General features: G+C 32.7%; 2 protein-coding genes across 4 annotated transcripts in view; one reads left to right on the top strand and one right to left on the bottom strand.

Annotated features, from left to right (window-relative positions):
- The window catches only part of olfml2a (olfactomedin-like 2A), a 61,165-nt gene extending 43,277 nt beyond the window's left edge, over positions 1-17,888 (bottom strand). The window contains exon 1 of the mRNA NM_001126472.1: positions 17,650-17,888. Within this exon, the coding sequence (NP_001119944.1) occupies positions 17,650-17,727 (78 nt within the window). The 5' untranslated portion in view covers positions 17,728-17,888. The remainder of the gene's footprint in view (positions 1-17,649) is intronic.
- Positions 17,889-20,394: 2,506 nt separating this feature from the next.
- On the top strand, positions 20,395-25,527 carry pop5 (POP5 homolog, ribonuclease P/MRP subunit). Of its 3 annotated transcripts, none has more exons than XM_073909392.1 (6): positions 20,399-20,447; positions 20,563-20,711; positions 20,836-20,985; positions 22,905-22,988; positions 25,077-25,229; positions 25,441-25,527. In XM_073909392.1, exons 1-5 carry the CDS (start codon positions 20,428-20,430, stop codon positions 25,181-25,183), a joined length of 510 nt encoding a protein of 169 aa, XP_073765493.1. In that variant the 5' UTR covers positions 20,399-20,427; the 3' UTR covers positions 25,184-25,229; positions 25,441-25,527. The 3 variants fall into 3 exon arrangements, with proteins under 3 accessions (NP_001013566.1, XP_073765493.1, XP_073765492.1); XM_073909391.1 differs by having other exon boundaries at positions 25,390-25,527; NM_001013548.1 differs by having other exon boundaries at positions 20,395-20,447; positions 25,077-25,527.
- The last annotated feature ends 249 nt before the right edge of the window (positions 25,528-25,776 follow it).

Raw genomic sequence — 25,776 nt, 5'->3', positions numbered from 1 at the left:
CGAAGCTGTGTAGCATTGCAGGACACATGATTTGTTTTGATTTGAATTGTGTGACTTGTTTTGTTTATCCTGCATGGAAGTGCGATCATCACTTGATTTTCTAGTGCATTATAAGAATTATGTACCGAATGATTCAGCGAACTGGAATGATCTTGAAAGAATTGTTTGACTCCCTGGATAGTGCACTGACTAACTAGGGAGCTGACTGTGACACACCCATAGTTCATAAATCTAGCCATTTATGGTTGCCAGGTTCAGTGTTTATTCGTTGAATCATTTTCTTTTGGTTAAGTCCCTTATTTACCAGTGAACCGCCAACCATTCTGGCATATGTTTTACGCAGTGGATGCCCTTCCAGCTGCAACCCAACCCAGGAATCATCCATACACTCTCACATTGTCACTCATACACTACGATCATTTTTTGTTTATCCAATTCACCTATACAACATGCCTTTGGACTGTGGAGGAAACAGGAGCACCCAGAGGAAACCCACGCGAACCTCGGGAGAACATGCAAACTCCACACTGAAATGCCAACTGGCCCAGCCGGGACTCAAATCAACAACCTTCTTGCTATGAGGTGACAGTGCTAACCATTTATTTATTTAGTCATTTAGCAGACAGTTTTATCCAAAGCAACTTACAAAAAAAAAAAAGAGTCTCTCAGATATTAACAATAATTACTGATACAAACCTGTTGTGAGCTCTGAGGGTAATAACAGATCGTATGTGATACTTTAGCAAATTCTTGTCAATATTTCAACACAGCAGTATAATAGCCTTTCTTACTGTAGATATAAACTTTATGCTCTCTGAATCAACGTGTACGGCTTAAAAATGCATACAGCTTAAAAATGTGCTTATAATACAGGGTGGGCCATTTATATGGATACACCTTAATAAAATGGGAATGGTTGGTGATTTTAACATCCTGTTTGTAGCACATTAGTGTTTATGAGGGGGCAAACTTTTCAGGATGGGTGGTGACCATGTTGGCCATCTTGGATCCAACTTTTGTTTTTCCAATACTAAGAGGGTCACATCAAAGTTCCTAAAAGCAAAGAAATTCAAGGTGCTTCAGGATTGGCCAGTCCAGTCACAAAACATGAACATTATTAAGCATGTTTGGGGTAAGATAAAGGAGGAGGCACTGAAGATTAATCCAAAAAATCTTGATGAACTCTGGGAGCCCTGCAAGAACAATTTCTATGCCATTTCAGATGACTTTATTAATAAGGTATTTGAGTCTGGAGATGTATGGATGCAGTCCTCCAAGCTCATGGAAGTCATGCACAATATTAATTCTTTTTCTACTGCACCATGACTTTATATACTTTACTGTACATTATTTGTGTTAAGTGACAAAACTTTTGTCTGAGGAAAGTCAGACTTTACTGTCCTAATTTTAAAAGACATGATCACATTTTATTTTAGTAAAATAAGCATAATCTGGAGGCCTTTGCCTTTCATATACCAAATGATTGACTGATCGACTATTGATGATTCGATAGAAGTCAAGTTTTTATTTGCTGTTTCTAAAACTTAGAAAAGCGGCAAGACTTTTGTCTGGTAGTGTCAGGCCCGGATTAAGAATTCAGAGGCCCCTGGGCACAATGTCTTGTAACCCCCCTACCTGGCCGCACCCTTGTAGTTGAATTAAAAAATAAGATTAATATAATATTTTTAAAATTAAATTAATTTATAATGTATTGCCCACATTTTTAAATAAATTATATACAGAACATTTATTTCTAGTCTACAAAGTTTTAACTTATTTTTAAAGCATATAAAGCATACAAAAAATACTAATACAACTGATTAATGGATTTTACAGTTTTTTACAATGACTATGACACTTTTTTCAATACATTTAACAAGTTTGCTAAACTCTTAACGCAGCAACACACCTAAAATACACAATTGGCAAAACAGTTAATTTCATGCTCAAAATCACACATTATAAACTAAACCTCTAAACTACTTTTCAAAATACAATAATAAACAAACACACTACACCATGTCTAACAAAACACTGCAAACATGTTTCAAAATGAAATTATTGTTCAAAACACAAACACATGTTCTCTTCCAACATAAACATTCAGTCAATCAGAACACACTGACAATAAAAACACTATCATCAGCTGACATTACAGAAACTCTATTAGTTTATGTGTCAGCTCTGCCCTTATATTTGAAGTCTCGTTACAGTTTTGTTTCGTTGGGTTAAGTAATTGCATGCATTTTCTTTCTTTTACTGCAAAAATTCTATATAAAACGAAGAAAAAAAATTGCTTAATAAAATTTACAGTTTATGTAAAAAAAAATACAGACACAGAATTGCTGCAGTACAGACTTTTTTTTGAAGAAGGACATCACTGCAAACAGAAAAAGCACCACAATTATAATAAAATAACAAAGTAATCTTCTATTCTGCCCGGTCTTTTGCCACATGTTCTCATCCACATTATACTTGATATCTTCTGTGGCCCGGCACGGTAACTGTGGCCCTTTGGCCTATTATGTTTTTCCTACGGCGACATCCCCAGCTTTGTCAACATTGAAAATTTCATGTGGTACTTGATTGGCCTCTAACTTCATGACTCTCTGAAAGTAATTAGACACAGTGTATGCAAATGCTGTACTGTATATCTACTGTATATACTAATGAACTCCAGGTTTAAAGAATAGTTTACTGCAAAACACACTGTGTATAGTACAGTAATGACTGTATTGCATAATCTTACATGGACGTATTGGTGACAGAGTTCTTTGATGCGCTCACTGTTCCTTTCAAAAACCTCAAGAGTCCTCTATTAGAACATATGATCATGTGATTGGAAAAACCAAAACAAGACATGAGTGTGCTTTCTAGATGGGAATCAGCTGTCATATATATATATATATATATATATATATATATGAGAGACTCATATTGCAGTTATATATATATATATATATATATATATATATATATATATATATATATATATATTTATATTTATTTATTTTTTCAGTTGCCAATGAGAAACAGCATATTGCGGTTATATATATATATATATATATATATATATATATATATATATATATATATATATATATATATATATATATAAATTCATTTATTTATTTATATAACCGCAATATGCTGTTTCTCATTGGCAATTGAATAAAATACAGGGAATATATTTGTGTTTCAATTCACAATTAGAACAGCTGTTCACTTTGACTTTATCCTATATAATTTCTGTTTAGAACATGGTGTTATCTGTTCTGACATACTGTGTTAAAGCATTTGTAAATTTGACTGTAAAATTACATTGTTTTGTTCTTGGTTGTGCTTGTGTGTAAAAGAAGTTAAAGCATTTTAAACTTGTGTTAACTGGATGCATTTTGTGTCAAAACAACAAGAAATGTGTTAATTGTATAGCCCACGAAGACGGATGTTGTGCTAACTGTGTTAAGAGTTTAGGAAACCTGTTAAATGTATTGATAAAAGTTTCATAGCAATTGTAAAAAACTGTAATATACTTGTTCAAGTTCACTAAAGCAGTGCTAAAATTTATATTTAAGGGTATTTTTAATGTATAACTTCTACAAACTTATAATCCATATTATTTGAATATCCAGTTCTATGAATAAGTTCTTCAGCACTTAATCATTGTTGCTCTTATAGTTGTGTAAATTGCTTCCTTGTCCTCATTTGTAAGTCGCTTTGGATAAAAGCGTCTGCTAAATGACTAAATGCAATTGTAAATGAAAATCTGAGTCCTCCATAAGACACACACTTATTAATGATTCCTACCTGTCTTTCTCATGATAAAGAGTAGGCAAAATCTGTAATGTAGTGGGGAAAAAAAGAAGAACGTGTATATCAGACGCTGGATTCGAACCGGCTTCATGATTGATCACATCAAAACATGTTGCCATGTGCTTTACAAGCTACGCCACTCACACTACTATCTGTAGCACTCTTGAGTTATGTTGTCTCTGTCAATTAAGCTCAACTAACTGGTTGAGTGTTGGGCAAGCTACTTAAAAATGTAGTGAGCTAATCTATTAGCTACTCTGCTTAAAATGTAGCTTAACTACGCTAAAAGCTACCCCCTGGAAAATGTAGCAAGCTAAGCTAAAAGCTACTTGTCAAAGGTAGCTTAGCTACATCTAAGGTATTTTTACAATTTTCTTTTTTAATTCGATGCAACTTAAATCCAAGTCAATCATATCTTAGTGATCAATAAAACGGTCAATGAAACATATGAGGCATTATAGTTCAGTTCAGTTATTTACAGTAAGTAATATGCAGTACTAAACAGAAACACATTATAGTATATAACAGCTAAAACATTATATAAACATTACATATATATACTATTTTTTTTTTTTTTTAGCACAACATGAGAAATTAAGTTATTGCATTGTAACATGTACTTCTTGAGGTATGGCCACAAGGAATCCTGCTTCAGAAATAACTCCTTTCCCTCAGTCATCTTTCCATCATGCAAGTTTCACCAGAGGTGGCAGTAACGCACCAAAAACTTTGTTGTCGAACACCGTAAAACCAAAAGAAGAAGACGAAGAAATCGTAATTCCCGCCATCATATGGATTTACTTTCATCAGCTAGACACCGGCCTCACAGCTTTGTGAATGTCATTGGCGTCATCCGCGATCTGTAAATGTAGCTTGCGTGGTCGCTACTGCGCTACTTGACTAATAAAATAGCTTTGCTACCGAAAAGCTATTTGATTTAGAAAGTAACGACGTTACTGCTAAGCTACTAAGAAATGTAGTTAAGCTAGTAGCGTCACTATTTGTAGCGACGGAACTGCCCAACACTGCTTATGCGCTATTTGCACTTAGCCTAAATAGACACTACAAAATCGGTATTTCCCCCCCCCTCGCAGGGGCCCCAAGTGAGCATTGGCCCCTAGACCTGTGCCCATAATGCCCATTGGTTAATCCAGCCCTGGGTAGTGTACACACACACACGCACACACACACACACTGGATTAACTTAATACATTTACATCTCTCAGTTGTTTTTAATTAAATTATTAGAAATTTGATGACATTTACAATACTTTATATGGCTGTAGTTCTTTTTCCATTTAAAGCTGTAAACTACACGTCTTGTACCAATCAGAATAAAACATTCAACAGCTCTCAAAAATAAAGATTGTGTAATGCCTTTGAACATAGCTTATTCTCTCACAATTTAGAATCACAACTATCCATTTTATAGCCTTAAAAACATCTGTTGAAAACATACATCAAAAAACGATGATTTGTTGATTTAACAGAGGGTGCAGAAAGCACTTGAAAACGAATGCCGAGAAACCCAAATGTTTCATGCAAAGCTGCTGCAAATAGCCTAGGTTCACGCTGGCGAATAAACATTAACCAAACATCATCTGCAGCGGCTGACCATGAGTTATAATAGTGCTGGACGGTCAGTAGCTGCCAACAGTAAGGCCACCAAAGGTCCAGATTTCACTCACCACACCAACCAATGTATTTCCTGTTCCTTCACTAAACACACCGAGGTCAAGGATCAGCTCTTATGTAAAGCTCTCTATAAAAGAACATTGGCATTGTTGCCGCATTTTGAGGCTTGGTGTCTGGTCTGGATAAAAATATGACAGGTCTTCAGCTATGATGGCCATCATTACCGTGACGGCTCGGTAAAAGATGTGAAACATTAAATGGGACGCAGATGTTCCCGGTTAGTCCTAGTTTAAATCTTGCGGCAGAAGTGTTACGACGGTTTCATAAACAGGAACCACTTGAGTCTTTGATTGGCACTGTGTGAGGTAATGTCCCAAGAAACTACAACCAATAGAGGCTGATATTAACAAAACAGCGGCTGACTTTGTTCTCCTTTAACATCAACCCTATAATTCTTCATCCCTCCATCTTTCTCTCTCTCTGTTCTGCCTATGATCGTTCATGGCTAACTATGGGATTGTTTATGCATCCCTTCTGTATTAAATTTTCCTGCCTGGCATCACAGCGAATCCTCATTCCTGGCATGCTGTGCTAATAATAGTGCAAAAAGTCCACATACCTTGTTGTTACTCTTAAGAACTATTTGCACTCGTTACCATTAGTACATAGTTTAGTTCACTTTTTGGTGTATTGTTTATATATATATATATATATATATATATATATATATATATATATATATATATATATATATATATATATACATACACATACAGTTGAAGTCAGAATTATTAGCCCCCCCTTTGATTTTCTTTCTTTTTTAAATATTTCTCAAATGATGTTTAACAGGGCAAAGAAATTTTCACAGTACGTCTGATAATGTTTTTTCTTCTAGATAAAGTCTTATTTATTTTTTTCGGCAAGAATAAAAGCAGTTTTTAATTTTTTAAACATCATTTTAAGGACAAAATTATTAGCCCCTTTAAGCTATTTTCTTTTGCGATTGTCCAACAAACCATCATTATACAATAACTTGCCTAATTACCCTAATCTGCCTAGTTGACCTAATTAACCTAGTTAAGCCTTAAAATGTCACTTTAAGCTGTATAGAAGTGCCTTAAAAATATCTAGTAACATATTATTTACTGGCATCATGGCAAAGATAAAATAAATCAGTTATTAGAGATGAGTTAAACATCATAAAACTATTATGTTTAGAAATGTGTTGAAAAAAATCTTCCCTCAGTTAAACAGATTTGGGAAAATCTGAATTGGGGGAAAAAATAAACAGGGGGGCGAATAATTCAGAGGGGCTAATAATTCTGACTTAAACTCTCTCTCTCTCTCCCTCACTTAATAATTCTACAAGCTACAATGTAAAAAAAACGCTAGGTCCCACACAATTCCTTTATGTTGTCCCAACACTAATCGATTAAGGTAACTTATTTTTTTTTCCAAATGGACTGAACATAAAACAATTAATTGTCATTAAAAATAAGAAAAACTCAGTAGTAGGTTCAGTAGTAGTTTGTACACGCTGCAAAGACATTTTTATGAGTGTATAGTTCAAGTTTCTTTCAATTTTAGTAGTTAGGGTGCTGTTACTGATTTATTTAGTTCTTCTTACCATCTTTATTTCAATTACAGAAATGTATTTTTACATTTTGAGATTAGGTACGTAAATTTGGTATCTTGACGCAAGCATTCAAAGGTGTCATGAAATTATATATTTTTTCTTTCCTTCAGCCTGCACAATATTTTCAGCTAATTATCCCAAATAGTAACAGGTTTTTATTTTCACAGCCTTGCCTATGCTGTTTTAACCTCTTCACCTTTTGACACATTCAACCAACAACAAAGACGATTTAAAAAAATCACAACATAACACAATTAGTTAGGGTTACCAAGCTGGTGGCTATCATTTACAATGAGTCAAGAGCTGTCACACACACACACACACACACACACACACACACACACACACACACACACACACACACACACACACACACACACACACACACACACATACACACACATACACACACACACACAGCCGTAAGAGACTTGTGCATGTTTCTGTGGGATCGCCCAGGTTCCTCTTAAGTACTACAGCTGTGTAAGCAGACATATATTGTTTTTAACCCCAGCAGAACTCGACTCCAATTACCATACTCGGCACTGAGCCCAAAACACACTCACACACCCAACCAGGGTGAGTTTTGAAACAAATGTCATGCTTTTTTTTTTCTTCTAAGGAAATGACGGCCGTGATGTCTATCCAAAAACTTTATTGAGGGACATCTGTCTCTGCTTGTAATAGCAGAATCAGATGCAATAACAACACAGCTGAGCTTTAATAAATAATTAAAGTGTAAAGCAGATGCAAAAAAAAGCCAAAAAACAAAGCTTAGCTTATCTAGAAATGAATAAAAAATAATTTATTTATTCTCAAGTCATTCTGAACCCATAAAACTTGAATTCATATTTTGCACACAAATAAAGATATTTTAGTAAAATCTGAGATTCCTGTTCCTAACCCATTCAGTTGAAGTCAAAATTATCAGCCCCTCTTTGATTTTTTTTTTTCTTTTTTAAATATTTCCCAAATTATGTTTAACAGAGCAAGGAAATTTCCACAGTATGTCTGATAATATTTTTTCTTCTGGAGATAGTCTTATTTGTTTATTTCGGCTAGAATAAAAGCAGTTTTTAATTTTTTAAAATCCATTTTAAGGTCAAAATTATTAGCCCCTTTCAGCTATATTTTTTCGATAGTCTACAGAACAAACCATCATTATACAATGATTTGCCTAATTGCTCTCACCTGCCTAGTTAACCTAATTAACCCAGTTAAGTCTTTTAATTTCACTTTAAGCTGTATAGAAGTGTCTTGAAAAAAATCTAGTAAAATATTATTTACTGTCAGCATGGCAAAGATAAAATAAATCAGTTATATGAGTTAATAAAACTACAAATTTACAAATGTGTTGAAAAAACTCTTCTTTTCAATAAACAGAAATTGGAAAAAAAATAAACAGGTGGGCTAATAATTCTTGCTTCAACTGTATGTCCTGTCCCACAATCCATGTGAATCAAAGGCTCTAATTGAGGTCTTCTGAAGAGATATTATTGCTTTACATAATTACCAGACTTCATTTTGGCTCACATTGGGGGAAAAAAACATGGTTAATTGAACACTGTTAACAGCAGGGGTTCTCAAACTTCAATAAAAAAATATATTAAAAAAAGTATATATAATAAAAAAAAAATCATTCACAGATTTAAGCCTGGTTTATACTTCTGCGTCAAGTGACCGGCGTAACCCACGGCGCAGGCAACGCGCGTGGCTGTGCATTTTTACTTCTGCGGGCTGTCTCTGTTGGTCTGCATTAACACTTCCGAAACGCTAGTTGGCAGTGAGGTGTAAATGTTCCTCTGTGTCGAGTTTCTTCGCTGCTTTTTTCTTTTCCTGAACACTTCCGAGATGTACAAGTGGCTCAAACTCGCTCATTTTGAGGCTGGAACCGGCGGACGTGCAGCAACTTTAACTATGTGGTAATCACAAAACAAAACTTTCCATCCGGAGCTCCTTCACGGGACTCCACACTTGTAAACAATCGCTACATTGGGTTCGCGCCATTCGCACAGCTCTCGGTCCCGCCCCGACTCGTCAGCGCTTCCAAGCCGACCAATCACAGAGCTTGCGCTACGTGTTGTTGCGACGTGTAGTTACATTTTTTGAGAGGTGCACGTCAGTGACGCCGACGGCCACAGTGAGGGGCTATGCATCAGCGCCGTAGCATACGCCGGTGTTTGACTCAGAAGTATAAATCAGCCTTTAAAGAGAACCACAGGTCAACAGGGAGATTGCAAAATACCAGCTTTAGCTTTAAATTGGACTGACTGAATATCTGCTATTAAACATCTACTATTCAAAATATATAGACAAATGTAAAATACAGCAAAACACCCTAAATCTCTTGAAACTCGTCGATGGCGGTTGAGTTTGTAGCTGGGTATTATTAGGAGATCACTGACAGGAAAAGTGAATAGCTCCGCTGGAGCGCTTCTGAAGCTTATATGTAAGTTTATTTTACATTCGATGGCAGAAACACCACTAAGCCTCCTGTATGGTTGCACGACCATTATAAAACACTCACAGGACAGTAATTTGGACAACTATGCTTTTATATTAAATAGTTCACACAAAAATACACAAAGAAAGACTTTCACTTTCACTTCACGCATAGTTTGTGAATGAATAGCCTTATGTGAACTAGCTGCAGATGGGATCATGAGGCTGTTTTTGCACTAAGTTTGAAGTAATCAATCAGAGAGCAGGAGAAAGACCATTATTTTGATAATTTTAATACAGCATATTAACAATGAAATCCAAAAATTATACTATAATATTGAGAGTTCATTTCACAGCCCACCTGCAGAATTGAGATTCATTCTAGTGTGTCACATGACACATTTGAGCTTCTGCAAGAACCAATACGCTTATTTCACGCAGTCGCCATTTTAAAGAACCAATGGAGGGAAGAAACCCGAAAGTATAGGACCAGCACTGTAAACATTGCAGTAACATGCTGTGGACTATAAGCCTCCGGCTGTTGCTGAGATTTCAAAATGCAGAAATGGTGTAAACATCACTTTTATATCATTTAGTAAGTTTACTTTATCTCTTTAAGAGTAATATGCTCAAGTGTCCTCCTAGGCTTCAGTTCATAGCACTAGTTAAACACCTTGGGGACGCTTTCCTGCTTTAGCCTTAGTAACCCGGTGAGTGATAAAACACTGCAGTTCTCTGTAGCACACCCTCGTGTTGTCTCTAATAGTGTTGTCCCGGTACTGAAGTTTTAAAAACGTCCATTTCCCGCTAACATTCAAGCGCCGCTGAGCGCGTTCATAAACAGCACTGATTTACCATAGTATTTACCAGTGCTCATCAGTTTACCGCTCTTCACCCATTGCAAACACAGATACACAGATACTGGAGCACGAAGCAGCTGTAAAGATCAGTCGAGTCATCAAGCAGATCGCTCGTCTGTGTTTGTACTCGATAAACAGTGGAGGGTGAACTGATGACCTTCTCGGCCAATCGCAGTCATTTCTGTTGAGCACGTGAACACAATGGCAAATCAGCGCTGTTTTAAGAAAGCCATCAACAGTGCCTTAAATTTTAGCGGGAAATTGACGGTTTTCCTTTTAATTCAATATCGTGAAAAGTCTAATATAGTAAAAGAATCAGTTCATTAACTCCAGTTTGATAAATGGCATCTGAAACGTGTGTTTGGGAAAGAAAATGTTAGCTAACTAGTGCCATTTTCCTTAACTTAGCTAAAATTGAGCTCTGATATCCCTTTTTATTTTCACCAATCATTCAGAACGAACCTTCGGGTCACTCGGAAGATGGTGAAATGATAAATTTCTGTCACTTTCTCTTCGCTGGTAAGATATACAGCCAGGTACACAACGTTCCTATGTAACTCCCAACGATACTTCTGGGTTTCTTCCCACCGCAGCCTCGATTTCACTTTTAAAAATGGCCTCTGCGTGAAATCAGTCTATAGGTTTATTTTTGCATGTTTTGCATTACATTTATGGTCACTGGAAAAAATTTTATATGTGAAAAAAATCTAAATTTAATTTGTTCATAAAACAAAACAATCCTGTCTCATCAAAAGACAGATTACTTCATTCGTTTTGAAGCATCTGAGTTTTGGATTAATTTATTTTATTACTTGTTTCATTCATCTTCTAACACTAGTGAACTTTCAGTTTAAAACAGCATTTTATAATGAAAATGCTCCTTGTCCACACTGGTGTTTTTACTGTATTTCAAACAAATGGTCTTTGTCCCAAGCATGCAGCCTAATTTGCATGATATATGATCATTCACCCTCACAGGGCATTCACATATTTTGCTGGAATTGACATCTGCAGTCTTACGGTTTTCTAATGGTCATATGAGTGGGGATTGATAAATCAGGGAACACAATATTCCAATCAGACCAACCAGGAGGTCCTAGACCAATCAGAGAGTAATTGTGGATAGCCATGCCTCCATTTTCAGAAGTTTGCATTTCAGTCCATCTATACTGAAGCAGATCTAGTGTTTCCAAACTGAGGATGACTGGGTAATGAGGATGACAGTAGTAAACACAACAAAATCTGTATCTGTTTTAAAACAAATATGTGACTTCATTTACCCAGTGGAAATCCTATTTACACTGTTTGAATCATTTCTCCACTATATTGTAAAAAAAAAAAATCCATAAATTAGCAGTTTTCTGCATTTTTTTATTTATTTTTTATTTTTCCCCAGTTATTTATGCATTTGAATTGCTTTGTTGGACCTTGGTCTTTCTTCCAACAACCTTTAACCTTAAAAACTTTAACCTTTTTTACTTAAAAGTAAAAAAAGTGGCTTTTATTAACATTTTTATTAGTTTCACATCATATATTGGTTCACATCATATATAGGTTGGTGTTATATATTCAAAACCCTTGTAATGCCTTACAAAATCCTTGTAATGAACTGCCAACACATCATTTTCTGTTATTTTACACACTTCGTCACCATATAATTATAAGGTTCTATCTGACATTTTAATAAAAATTGAGTTATTGACATATTCTTATTAAATGACTACTTATTTACATTATTTTTAAAAGTTTTTTATTTTATTTTAAAAAGACTTTTTATTTAAACAAAAACAAATGTTACCCACATACTGTTTGCTATGGAATGCAAAAACATCAAGCTAAATATCTTTAAATCATTCAGAATACAGATAGAACCTTATAATTCCAAGGTGACTACATATTTATTTATATTATTTCTTATATGTTATATTGTTTCAAACTACTTAAAAGCCAATAAAGGTGACTGTTAAACTGTAGAGTTGGACTTTCAATATCAAAGTTGACAGAGCAAAGATTGAGGTACAATTCACAACTGTACATAACCATAAACACTTATGGAACACAGTATAAAAACTGTTAATTAACAGATATTTTTGACAGTGCATGTGCCATATAACATACAGGATAATATAATTACATGTGATTTAATTTTGAATTTAGGTGTCACTGTTGTCACATTCACCAGCGATCTAGTCCATGCAGATCGCTGGAGAACTACAAATCTGCAGCAAAAGAACTACAAGATCCAATCACGCACCACTCACACACCTGGCCTAGGTCCTGTCTGATTGCAAACACTCACTGCTGAAGCTGCTCATGAACTGATTACATAGACTATAAAGTCAGCACACAAATACACAGAAGTTGCTGAGTCTTGTTAAAATGTGTGTGACATTACAACATGATTTCCTCTTCTTTCCTTGTCTTGCTGTGTTTTTGACCATCCGCCTGTTATATGACGATGACTCTTGACTTGCCCGTATGCATCTGTTTGCTCCTGTGTTGACTGTTACTTGCCTGATCATTCTGTTTAATAAATCTGCGTTTTGGATCTGCACTCCCTTGTTTAGCATCACCTCACATTACAACTGTTGATTGTCTAGACGCTTCAAATACTAGAGTGCATTTGATTGGTCAGAATATCTGATTAGAAGCTGAAGAGCATAGTGATGTCATGAAAATCGTTGATTTCCATCAGAGGAAGTGGTAAACTGCAAGTAAAAACTGCGTTTTTAATACTACAATTTAATATTATATTTAATATTATATTTCTAATATTATATTCTTAACATAATATTTTATTAATATTAGACTAAACTTATTGATACTATAAAAAAAAAGAATTTTGTTTTCATGGGAAATGTAAGGAGATTTAATTGTGTTAGTCTTTATTCATTCATTTTCCTTCAGCTTAGTCCCATTATTCATCAAGGGTCGACACAGTGGAATGAACTGCTAACTTATCCAGTATGTGCTTTACACAGCAGATGCCCTTCCCACTGGGAAACATCCATACACTAACATTCCCTACTGCCAATTTAGATTTACTGCATGCCTTTGGACTGTGGGGGAAACCGTAGAAGAAACCCACGCTAATATGTGGAGAACTGGCAAACTCCACACAGAAATGCCAAATGATTTAACAGGGACTTGAACCAGTGACCTTCTTGCTGTGAGGTGACAGTACTAACTACTGAGTGTTGGTGATGGGCTTTATTTGGCTTTAATGTAATTGTGTATGATTTTGAAGGGATAGTTCACCAAAACAAAAATTAATCTACTCATCCTTTATTTGTTTCAAACCTTCATGATTTTCTTCTGTTGAACAAAAAAGAAGACATTTTGAAGAAAGCTGAAAAACTGTAACCACTTACTTCCATAGTATTTGTTTGACCTACTATGGAAGTCAATGGTTGCACATTTTCAGCTTTACTTCAAAATATCTACTTTTGTGTCCAACTAAAGAAAAAAACTCATAAAGGTTTATAAGTGGATTTTCATTTTTGGGTGAACTATCTTTAATGATTCAATATGTGTTTTATAGTACATGTAAACTATTAAAACAGGCATCTTAATACTGTGGTAATTTCTCACAGTGTTAGTCCAAAAACACTGGAGTGGATTTAGAGTAAGGTCAGAGGTCTAAAATGGCAATTAAATTATATTACTATGCCATCTCAAGGATTAAAGATTGGAATGCTCTGGCAGTGCCAGGAGTAATTTAGGCCAGGGCATATGTGCCAAAATATGCTGCCTACCACACTGGGAGGGGAGATTGTGTGAGAAAGCTCATTTGTTAAGTGTTGTTTGACTTATTCTGTGTGATCTGTCTGTGAAACAGGCTGTGAAAACTTCCCTTTTCCCCATTTGGGCTTTACAGTCCTGTTGCACTACTTAAATACACAGATCTGGAAACAGACATGAGTGATGCAAGTAAACATTCCTGGTCTGGTGAACTGAATATGAGCTCTCTGATTGGACAATCAAATCTAAGGACTGGAAATGGACTGTTATGCAGTGCATCTTAGCAAACAGAATAATTTAAAATATGTTTATTGGGGTGGTCCACTACGATAGCATATATTAAACTTTAGTTGATGTGTAATGTAGCTGTGTGAACATAAACACATCTCTGAATGTAATATGCACAAAGTTCAACGCAAAAAGATACATTGGCTTTCACAGCGTTAGCTTAGCAAAGCCTACAGCGAACAAAGTTTGGGGACTACAAAAAAATACATCCGGGTTAGTGAGATCAAATACACTTCCGGTTACACACATTCACCACGCGGATACAACGTAGGCAGCAACAGGGTGTGGCCAGTGGTGCTGTAATGTTAGCAGAGAAAGCTAAAATGGTGTCCAAAACACTGCTATTTCCACATAGCTTCTTCTGTTTTCATATTTTGTCACTTCCAAAGGACACGACACAAAAAGAGAAGTGCTTACAATTTAATTTCAGCTATGTTCCAGCCAATTATAAAAAATATATAGCTAGCACTTGACAAAGGACATCTCCTAGTTCAGTGCTGGTTTTGGCTAAAAAATACTTCAAGCTGTGGATTGTGAGCCACAACCTGTAAGTATTTATCTTTGGTAAAATTGATAATTTACATGCATAGTGTCTAGCGTTAATGGTGTGTTGTTGCGAGGATGTAAACATCACTGTAGACATTTCCTCGAGCGGAAATAATGTCTTCTGAATATAATATAATATAATATAATATAATATAATATAATATAATATAATATAATATAATATAATATAATATAATATAATATAATATAATATAATATAAAATAATATAATATAATCAATTTGGGTATTTTGGGTAATATTATTTATGATTTACGATCAGCAAGGCAGCATTTGTTTTATCAAACAATACAGTAAAACACTAATTACTTAACTAATATTTTTTTATGAATTGACTATATTTGAAAATATATATATTAACCCTATAAAGAAAAGTTGCCATTTTTGCAGTCTCGAGAAACAATTCATCTTATTATCAATGTTGAAAAAAAGCTTGTGATGATTATTAATAGTAATATTTGCATTGTTCGTATTAAACTTAATGTTATGTATTTTCATTGTAATTGCATGTTATTGCAGTAATAAGTACACATTCTAAAGTGTGAAAAAGGCAGTACTTTTAGTTGCCTATATTACAAACATAAGCAACACACTTTATTTATTTATTTGTAGACACCATTTCTTTCATTGTATTGAATACAAGTAATGATTCAAACAACATTTGTGAGAATGAAATGTATAAAGATTTAAAAACATATTTCTTTAATATTTTGGGTCTTTTAATATATCACTAAATGATTCTTGCTCTAAATATAATATTGATTGGGTATTATTTGACAAATAAAATGAAGAATCAAATGATCAATTTAATAATTGATGCAAAACAATATATATATTGTTATATATTATACAAATTTTCTTTCTATCAGACTTCTTCTAAGTCTGTTGCTCACATATTTTAGGAATGTCCCTTTGTTAAATCTTTATTGTCTGATGAGAATACTTATAATTGTCCAAAAGGTTTGAGGTGATTTTTTTTTAAGCTATAAACATATTATTTTGGGGTTTTACATGAAAGAAAATCAATTCCTTAATTCAGGTTTTTGTATTAACCCACACTGTAAAACCCAAAAAGTTAAGGTAACTCAAACTGTTTGAGGAAACCAATTGCAACAAACCATTTAAGTTCAAAAACTAATCTTAATGACTACTGTGAACTTAATCTATTTGAGTAAATGAAGCAATTTGAGCACAGTAAAACCTGATAAATGAAGAGAACTCAAACCAACTGAGTACTGTAAAACTCATTAAGTTAAGGCAATTTAAGCCATATTTATTTCTGCATTCATTTGTGTTATTTCATGTGCCCCCCTCACTCCTTTTTTATTTATTTATTTTAATTTTATTATTTTATTATCTTTTTCTTTCTCATTGCCATAACATTGTAATACTGAAACAAATGACAAAATGAGTCATTCTCTTTTTGTGCAAAAAGTAATATTTGCATTGTTTGTGTTACTTAATCGTCTGTATTTTCACTGTAATTGCCTGTTATTGTAATAATAAGTACACATTCTAAAGTGTGGAAAAAGGCAGCATTTCAGTTTTAATAATTGCATATAATATACAATTGAAGTCAGAATTATTAGCCCCCCTGAATTATTAGCACCCCTGTTTATTTTTCCCCAATTTCTGTTTAACTGAGATATTTTTTTCAAAACATTTCTAATCATAATAGTTTTAATAACTTATTTCTAATAACTGATTTATTTTATCTTTGCCATGATGACAGTAAATAATGTTTTACTAGATATTTTTATGATACTTCTATACAGCTTAAAGTGACATTTAAAGGCTTAACTGGTTAATTAAGTTAACTGGGCAGGTTAGAGCAATCATAGGCAAGTTATTGTATGAAGATGGCTTGTTCTGTAAACAAATGGAAAAAAAGAAAAGGTTTAAAGGGGCTAATAATTTGCACTTTAAAATGTTTTTTTTATTATTAAAACTGCTTTTATTCTAGCCAAAATAAAACAAATAAGACTTTCTCCAGAAGAAAAAATATGATCAGATATACTGTGAAAATGTCCTTGCTCTCTTAAACATCATTTAGAAAATATTTTTTTTTAAAATTCAAAGGGGGTTTAATAATTCTGAATTTAACTGTAAACAACACACTTTATTTATTTATTTATTTACTTATTTATTTATTTATTTATTTTTATTTTATTAGATTATTTTAGATCCAATTTTTACAGTGCAAAAATGATTTAGATTTCACGTTTCCCTCATCCTTTATTAAGACAGATTAACATTATACATTTGACCTCGTGGAATTTCATGTTTCATTAACACTGATTACCGAACACGTCATTTCAAAATCCCCTGATGAACTTCGTTTCAAAATCTCACGAATCCTACAAACACCAATAACTCTCTCATCCATCCAGAACTATTACAAAACCAAGAAAATGTTGTCTGTGCTTAAATTGGCAGGATTTGTCTTCAAATCTGCCAAAAACATCATGTGCAACGAACGAATGCCATAAGACAAATTGCAATAATCACAGATAAATGGGCGGAAAAAAAAAGAAAAAAACGCAACTGATGAAATAATTTAACTAACAGGTAATTGCAAAACCGTATTTGGCAACACACAAATACAAACACACACGCTGTGCGTAAATGCAATTGTACGAAATACGATGTAAACATGAAAATCTCTTTACCTTACTCAAAGATCTTGCATCTCTGGTCAAAAGAAGCAGATAAGTTAAAACACTTGCGTAGATCCACATTTTTTTCATCAACTAATCGAAGTCCTGCACAGCTTCCACCTGATGGTATAATTTGGCGTCTCTGAAGGCACCTGTAAGCTCAGTCTGGTATTATGAGTCTAGATCCTCCAGAACACAGGTTTAGGGCTCCATGATTACAGGTCACGCAGAGTTATGAGTGTATGTGTGTGTGTGTGGGTTGTGACGCGCAGCAGCTTCAGCTTCAACTCCGCTTAGATGTGAGATGATGAACGCCCACCATCACCATCACCATCATCCTCTCTCACACTATGTGCAAGGCGGAGGAACACTGGCACCACTTCTGTACCACTGAGACATTTATGTGTTGTGCTGATGTGTAGCTTTTCTTTCCAGGGACATTTATAAGTGACCGACGACCACTGTAATTATATTTCTATAATAAAAAATAGTTATTATGAGAAGTACATTTGGAGGTAATGCTGTAGACACAAATTAAAGGCAGATGATTCTATTTGATGTAGTCTTCTATGGTATTGTCAGTGATAACAATGTAGCCTGTCGATGTTGTTAATGCTTGAATTTGTGGATATGCGCTTCATGTTTTCAGGAGACCTTAAAGCAAAGAACTTTAGGTTAGGTTTTTAGCTGTTATCTAGCGCCCTCTCTCGGTTAATGGTTATAAAATCGTCCACAGAATGAGTAAAATCTTAAATGTAAATTCCTTTTCTTTTCTTTTCCTTTTTTCTTTTGTTTTTAAAGGCCATCATTATAATAAGAAATAAAACATTGAAATATTTATTTTTTATTTATATAGAAATAAATAAAGTTACTGAACATTTTATTATGGTAAACAAACAAATTAAAATTAAATAAGCTTACGAAAATTATTATTTTATTAAATTATTATAATTAAAAGTAAATTATTAGCATTAAAAGTATACAAAAGATTGAATTAATTTGATTAAAATAAATTATCCAAAATTAGATAAAAATAAATATGACATATATAATATATTCTTTTTTATATATGATAATTATATATTAATTTGATAATTTTCTCAAATAATATCATAACCATTTTAATTTATTAAAGTTTTTCATTGAATCGTTTAAAACAAATAAATATCCATTAGACACAAAGAAGTAAGTATATTTATTACATACATATGCTGAAAATAACAACAATAATAATGTAACTTAAAAGAAACTAAATATTTTCCAAATAATACTTCAGTACCATTTGTGATATATACTTTTTTCATTTATCATTGTTTGTGTCTATAACACAAATAATAATAACAATAATAATAATAATGCAGCTTAAGCTTAAAAATTTTCAAATAATATTTTTTGCCGCATTTTTGATATTAAATGGGTTCGACCCTGTGCTGAGTCAGTATTTCTGTCACGTTCTCCCCGTGTTCGCGTGGGTTTCCTCCGGACTTCCCCACAGTCCAAAGACATGCGCTGAATTGGGTAAGATAAATTGTCTTTAGTGTGCGTGTGAATGAGAGTGTCTGAGTGTTTCCCAGTGATGGGTTGCAGCTGGAAGGGCATCCGGTGCGTAAAACATATGCTGGATAAGTTGGGGGTTTATTTCGCTGTGGCGACCGCTATTTAATAAAGGGACTAAGCCGAAAAGAAATTAAATGAATGAACTATTTTTTATTTATATATTTTACGAATATTATTTTTGTCCAATTTATGATATTATTTATTTTACATTTTTGTTTTTGTAAAACAAATGTCTGAAAATTCCTAAAAATCGCAAACATTTTATTTTAATACTCTTTTTATTAAGTCGTTTAAAACAAATAAATAGCCTACAAATTACACCCTAAAGATTAGGTATATTTACATACATTCTGCAAATAATAATAATAATGTACCTTAAAAGAAGCTTAATATTTTCCCAAAAATATTTTAAACCCATTTATGATATTTTTTTTCATTTTGCATTTTTTGTTTAAAACACTGCAAAATCCCTAAAATCGTAAACATTTAATTTAATACTATTTTTTTATTAAATTATTTAAAACAAATAAATATAAATTAGACCCAAAGGAGTAAGTATAGTTATTACATACATATGTTGAAAATATTAATAAGGTAACTTGAAAGAAATTTAAAAATTTCCAAATAATATTTTCGTTCATTTATGATATTAATTTTGTTTTTCCTTTTGTATTTTTTGTCTAAAACAATAAAATTCCTGAAAATCGTAAACATTTTCATTTAATATTTTTATTTATTGTTTTAAACAAACAATTACAAATTAGTCCAAACATATTTATTTCATACATGCTGAAAATAATAATAATGTAACTTAAAAGAAGCTTAATACTATATTTCAAATCATATTTTACTCTCATTTAGGATAGATTTTTTTTTTCAGAAAAATTTTATGTGTGTTTAAAACACTGGAAGTTCCTGAAAATCATAAACATTTTAGTTCAATGATACTTTCTATTAAATTGTTTGAAACAAATATATCCAAATTAGACCCAAAATGCTATTTATAACATACACATTTGGAAATAATAATAATGCAACTTTGTGAAACGTAATATTTTCTAAATAATATTTTAATCCCATTTATGATCTAATTTTTTTTGCATTTTGCATTTTTTGTGTGTCTAAAAGAACATTTACGTTACCATATAATAACCCCGCCTCCTCTAGCACCATTGGTCAAATGAAACCCGGAAGTAAAGTGTTTACAAAGATATTTAACCACATGTTGAGAATATGGTCAGATTCAAGTCAAGGTAATGAAGAAAAATAACTTATTTTTCCGGGTCCCGGTTTTAAATGCATAAAATAGCTAAATTTAAACGTAACCTTTAGATGCTTAACAGTTTAAACATGTTACTGTTTTACCAGGTATTTGCTGTGCGAGCTGTGTGTCTCTGAACCCAGCAGTCTTCATCTTTTCGAGGATAAAGTCGTGTATCAGGCACTCAGAGGGGCTGTGAACCGAGCTCACGGCGACTACGGAGCGGCGATTTTTAATATAACGTTAGGCGTATTAGGTAAACAATGAGATGTTGTTAAGATTTTTAACATAACCTATTAGAAATAGTAATCACTTTTTGTGATGTTGATACTTAATTTGTTTAGCTCAGTTTATTTAATATCTTCCTTAATGTTGTGCAGTGAAATATCTGAATGCCCACACTGGGGTGGTGCTGATCCGCTGCAGGAAAGCGCATTATCGGCTTGTGTGGTCCTCTCTTCCCTTCATTACTTTCCTGGAGAACAGAGGACAGAAAGTGCGGTGCTTCTTCAACTGCATTCATGTCGGAGGCAAGTATTAATCGGAAGCTAGAATTAAAATTTAATAAAGGTTATTGCTAGTCACACTTGTTTTAAAATTGTGATACTTTGTTTTTGACAAATCTTACCTCCTTTTCTTTTCGTACCTGCAGTTCTACATTAAACAGATATAAAATGAAAATCTTAAAAGGTGTATATTTTAATTTGTAAGGAAAAAAGTCAGTTTGTATGGCACTGTTTTTCGTTTATCCAGATTGTAGATTATTTATGCAATGTTAATCCAAAGTTTGCATTTGATAAATTGAAAAAGTTTTATACCTGACAGTTTAAATATTTTTGGCCAGAATTTTGTTATATTTATTCACAATTGTGAGTCAATAGAAGGGAAGAATATTATGAGATACAAACTCAAGAGTATGCAGTGAAAACCCTTTAAATGTGAAATAAAAGTTGCAGTGACTTTTTTTTTTTTGGTGTCAGACTTTGGGTCTGACTGTTCTTGTTTCAAGCTGACAACACACTATTCTAATTTCATTTCTTGCAATGATTAAGATACAAACTCAGTTCTGAATCAAAGCAAGACAGAATGTTTACACATAAGTTTCAATTAAAATAGAAACCTTATTCATTTAGACAACTTATTTGCACTAGTAGATCATTATTCTGAGAACCTGATAATGCGGACTGTTGTACAGTGTTTATTTTATTTTATTAGTTTTTTTTTAAATAAATAATCTAATAAATAAAATAGCAGTAGTAGTATTTTTGCTTTCTTGTTTTTCTTATAATCTAAACATTAATAGTTATGTTACAACTTTAATGAAACTGAATTAAGGTCAGAATTATTATTAATTTTTCTTTTTTTAAATATTTCCCAACTGATGTTTAGCAGAGCAATTTTCACAGTATGTCTGATAATATTTTTTTCTTCTGGAGAAAGTCTTATTTGTTTTATTTCAGTTAGAACAAAAGCAGTTTTCATTTTTTGAAGAAACATTTTGAAGTCAAAATTATTAGCCCCTTTAAGCTATATTTTGTTTAGATAGTCTAGATAGAACAAACCATCGTTATACAATAGTTAGCCTAATTACCCTAACCTGCCTAGTTAACCTAATTAACCTAGTTAAGCATTTAAATGTCACTGTTGTATAGAAGTGCCTTGAAAAATATTATGTACTGTAATCATGGCAAAGATAAAATAAATCAGTAATTAGAAATTAATTATTAAGCTTAGAAATGTGTTGAAAAATTCTTCTCTCAATTAAACAAAAATTGGGGGAACAATAAACAGGGGGGCTAGTAATTCTGACTTCCACTGTATAGAACTATGTGTTGAGATAATTAAAAAAAACATTTTGTCATGATAATGAGAAAACATCTTCTATCAAAATCAAAAGTAACTGAAGTTAAGATCCTGTGAAAGTGTTCATTAATTTAATCTCTTAACACAAGCGATGCTATTTTAAACATAAAATTATAAACATAAAAAGGGCAACTTTTTCATTTGTTGTACAGTATTCTTACAGTGAGTACAGTGCATCCTCAGAAATATGAGAATTAAAAGGAATACATTTTGAACTTTGAGATTGCGTATAAACTCAAGATTACTGGATATCATTGCTCCTTTTTTTAGTCGCAATTGTAACATGTTTTCTTGCCAGTTCCTCATTTGATGCTTACTCTTTTGATTACTCATTTAACCGGGATTAACCTAAAAAGAAAGTCACAGTTTACTCACCCTCTACCCGAAAAAGGATATGTGAAACCTTGATGACTTCATGTTGATTAAATGTCATGCACAGAAGATGTTCAGAAGAAATGTTTACCCCTGTGCACGTGCAGGCTGCAGTATATTATTGCATAGTGAACATTTTTCTGTCAGAGCTTTACATGGTTGACAACAATAAGCACACAATTTTACATCAGTTCCTCTCTGATCTTTTCCACAGGAACCATTAGAACGAGTCAGAAGTTTCTTATTAAGTACAACAGACAACAGCTCCAACGAATGCTCCTAGATTGCAAGACAGATGGTAAGTTCTGTTGTTACATTTATATAATGTATGAACGCTAAAGAGTCCATAAATTATTAGCAGTAGTTTTACTTGCTTGTTTTCTCACGATCTAAGCATTAACATTTATATTTGAGCAGCACTAAATGTTTTCTGTACGTAGCTTGTTGTTTCCTTCTAGATTATTTACTAGGGCTGCACATTATATCATTTTACTATCCATATTGCAATGTGATCATTTGCAGTCACATCGCAGGATCTGCAGTGTTGAGTTAATATTATAATTAAGCATTTGCATGTGTTTTTGTGGACTGTGAATGTATAATGGTTTTAAAAGCATTCAGGAATAAAAAAAATTACCATTTGTAACTTTAATAATGATTCATTTTATTGAATTATTTTTATTGTTCCATGGGGTATATGCATACCAACTTTTATTTTCAGCCAGCCAGCCCCAGGGCTTCCGTTAATTGCCATCCCATAGAAAATTACTGCGTTTAATATCTGATTTCTTTAAAAACAGCAATCTTCACTGCCTGGCTAAGATACAATATAAAGTGGATCTCAGACTGAACAAGAAGCACTGCATTAAATTATATTTTTCCATCCATATTTTTAAAATATGGAAATTAATTTTACCCCAGCATTTACAATGGAATTTCTGCGCTGGCCTGTGGCTAACAACGGTGCCTCCCTTTAAACAGTCTTTTGCCTCTGTTTACGATTTAACCACCAAATGCTTAAGTCTTTTTAACTAAATGTATTTTGATTACATTAAAATTTTAATGCTGTAAAAGGAACCTTATGAAATTGAAAATAGTCACACAAGGCTCTCACCGGAAGTTGATCATTGGCTGAAAAACACTAGCTGTGCATAAAGCCCATTACTGTGCCCGAACACTATTAGACTATTAGTTATATATATATATATATATATATATATATATATATATATATATATATATATATATATATATATATATATATATATATATAAAACACTGTTTATTTCAGTTACAGTATATCTATTCTTTTGCAGATGCACTGCCACTATTGAATCATCCAAATCAATCTAAAATGATTAATACTTTACAAATAGAGATTTTATTGTCACCTAGTGAAATTGTATTCACATCGCAATATAGATTGCAGAATAACAAAATATTGCTGTGTTAGATGTTTTTCATTATTGTGCAGCTCCATTATATACATTAAAAGTAAATCTACAAGAACATTATGAAGTTAGATGGTTGCTAATGTCATCAAATTGCTAGATCTTTAATGGTCAGCGCCTATCCTACATGACAAATAAGACTTACGAGTATGTCTCGATGTCAGTTAATATTAATAATGCTTGTATCTCGAAAAAATAGAATTAATTAAAAGTGCCGTTCTTTACTGATTCAGTGTTATTTATTACCCTATATGGGAACACTTTACTTGAATGGGTGGTCATAAGACTGTCATTAAGCCTTTATAATCATGAAAAGGCTCATGTCAAGAATGTAAATGAGACTTTAAACATGCTTATGACAACTGTCACTAAGTTTAATTTTCTCAGTTATGTCATTTTAAATGCAAAGATGACATTGTTTGTTATGACAACTTGACAAACAAATGCATCACAACCTGTTTCAACTTAGGTTAAGATCACAAGGAACATAAGTTGAGATCCTGAAAAATTGTATATTATGTTACTATCTTAACACAACAAATAAGTCTAAACATAAAAATTATACACATAATAGCATAACATAACATAACATAACATACTACAACATAACATAAAACAATTAACATCATTTTAATATTGCAAGAAATATACAGTGAATAGCCTCTAATTAAGGATTTTTATAATTTTAAGCACTAAATCAGTTTACTGTATGTATTTATTATTTAGTTTTTTAAGAGTGGTTGCTGATGACATTCCAAAAATACATTAAAATGCAGTATTTATTTATTTCATTTATTTATTTATATATATTTATTTATTTTAAGTGCAGCGTTCTTTTTATAATTCACAATTTATTTAAAACGTTAAAATTATTTGTTTGAGAACCACTCAAAGATTCACTCATCATACCATCACTCTTTTTCTCCACAACACAGCTGAAAAACAAGATGTCAGGAAAGCCATCCTGAGCTGTTCTCTGAATCTGATCAAAGGAGAGGAAACTGATGGAAGTGATGATGATGGTGATGAAGAAGACACCTAAAATTCCCCATATAAAAAAGCACATACGGGATGTGTACTTCATTAAGGCAAGATGCAACCATGCAGTGGTTTGGATGACATGGTGATGTTGTTTATACATAATGCAGTTGAATAGTGAATTGTTATGTGGTTCCCGAACTGTAATAATAATTGATTTGATGCTTTTTTATTTTATACATCAATTATGAATGTGGTTTATGTTTACAGGACTGTTTAGTTGTATGAATGCCATGTGCAGTGATTTTTTTTTCACCTCAGAAAGCTGAAACAACTTCTGGTGCTTCTTGCTGTTCACTATAGATTTGTAAGCATTTGTTTCAAATAAAGTAAATATGAATAACTCAATCAATACTCATTGCTTTGACATCAAATCAGCTATTCTAGGTCATTTTCTCAGTGTTTACCTGTTTTAAACATTTATGACTTGCTTTTAAACATTTATGATTTTCTTTCCTTTGTGTTTAACATAGCAAATAAATAGTACATTTTCATTTTTTTTTTTTTTTTTTGGTAAACTTTCTCTTTAAAGTCTATTAAACAGACTATATATATATATATATATATATATATATATATATATATATATATATATAT

The sequence above is a fragment of the Danio rerio genome, chromosome 8, assembly GCF_049306965.1.
Source record: "Danio rerio strain Tuebingen ecotype United States chromosome 8, GRCz12tu, whole genome shotgun sequence".
NCBI classification, from domain to species: Eukaryota; Metazoa; Chordata; class Actinopteri; order Cypriniformes; family Danionidae; genus Danio; species Danio rerio.
The sequence above is the reverse complement of the archived record's forward strand: the minus strand, read 5'-3'. Positions and strand labels throughout refer to the sequence as shown.

Bases quoted from the DNA above. Each gene is read 5' to 3' on its own strand.
- pop5 (NM_001013548.1), top strand. From the start codon at position 20,428: ATGGTCAGATTCAAGTCAAG. The intron at 20,448-20,562 runs GTAATGAAGAAA...CTGTTTTACCAG, and splicing joins ATGGTCAGATTCAAGTCAAG to GTATTTGCTGTGCGAGCTGT. The intron at 20,712-20,835 runs GTAAACAATGAG...AATGTTGTGCAG, and splicing joins TATAACGTTAGGCGTATTAG to TGAAATATCTGAATGCCCAC.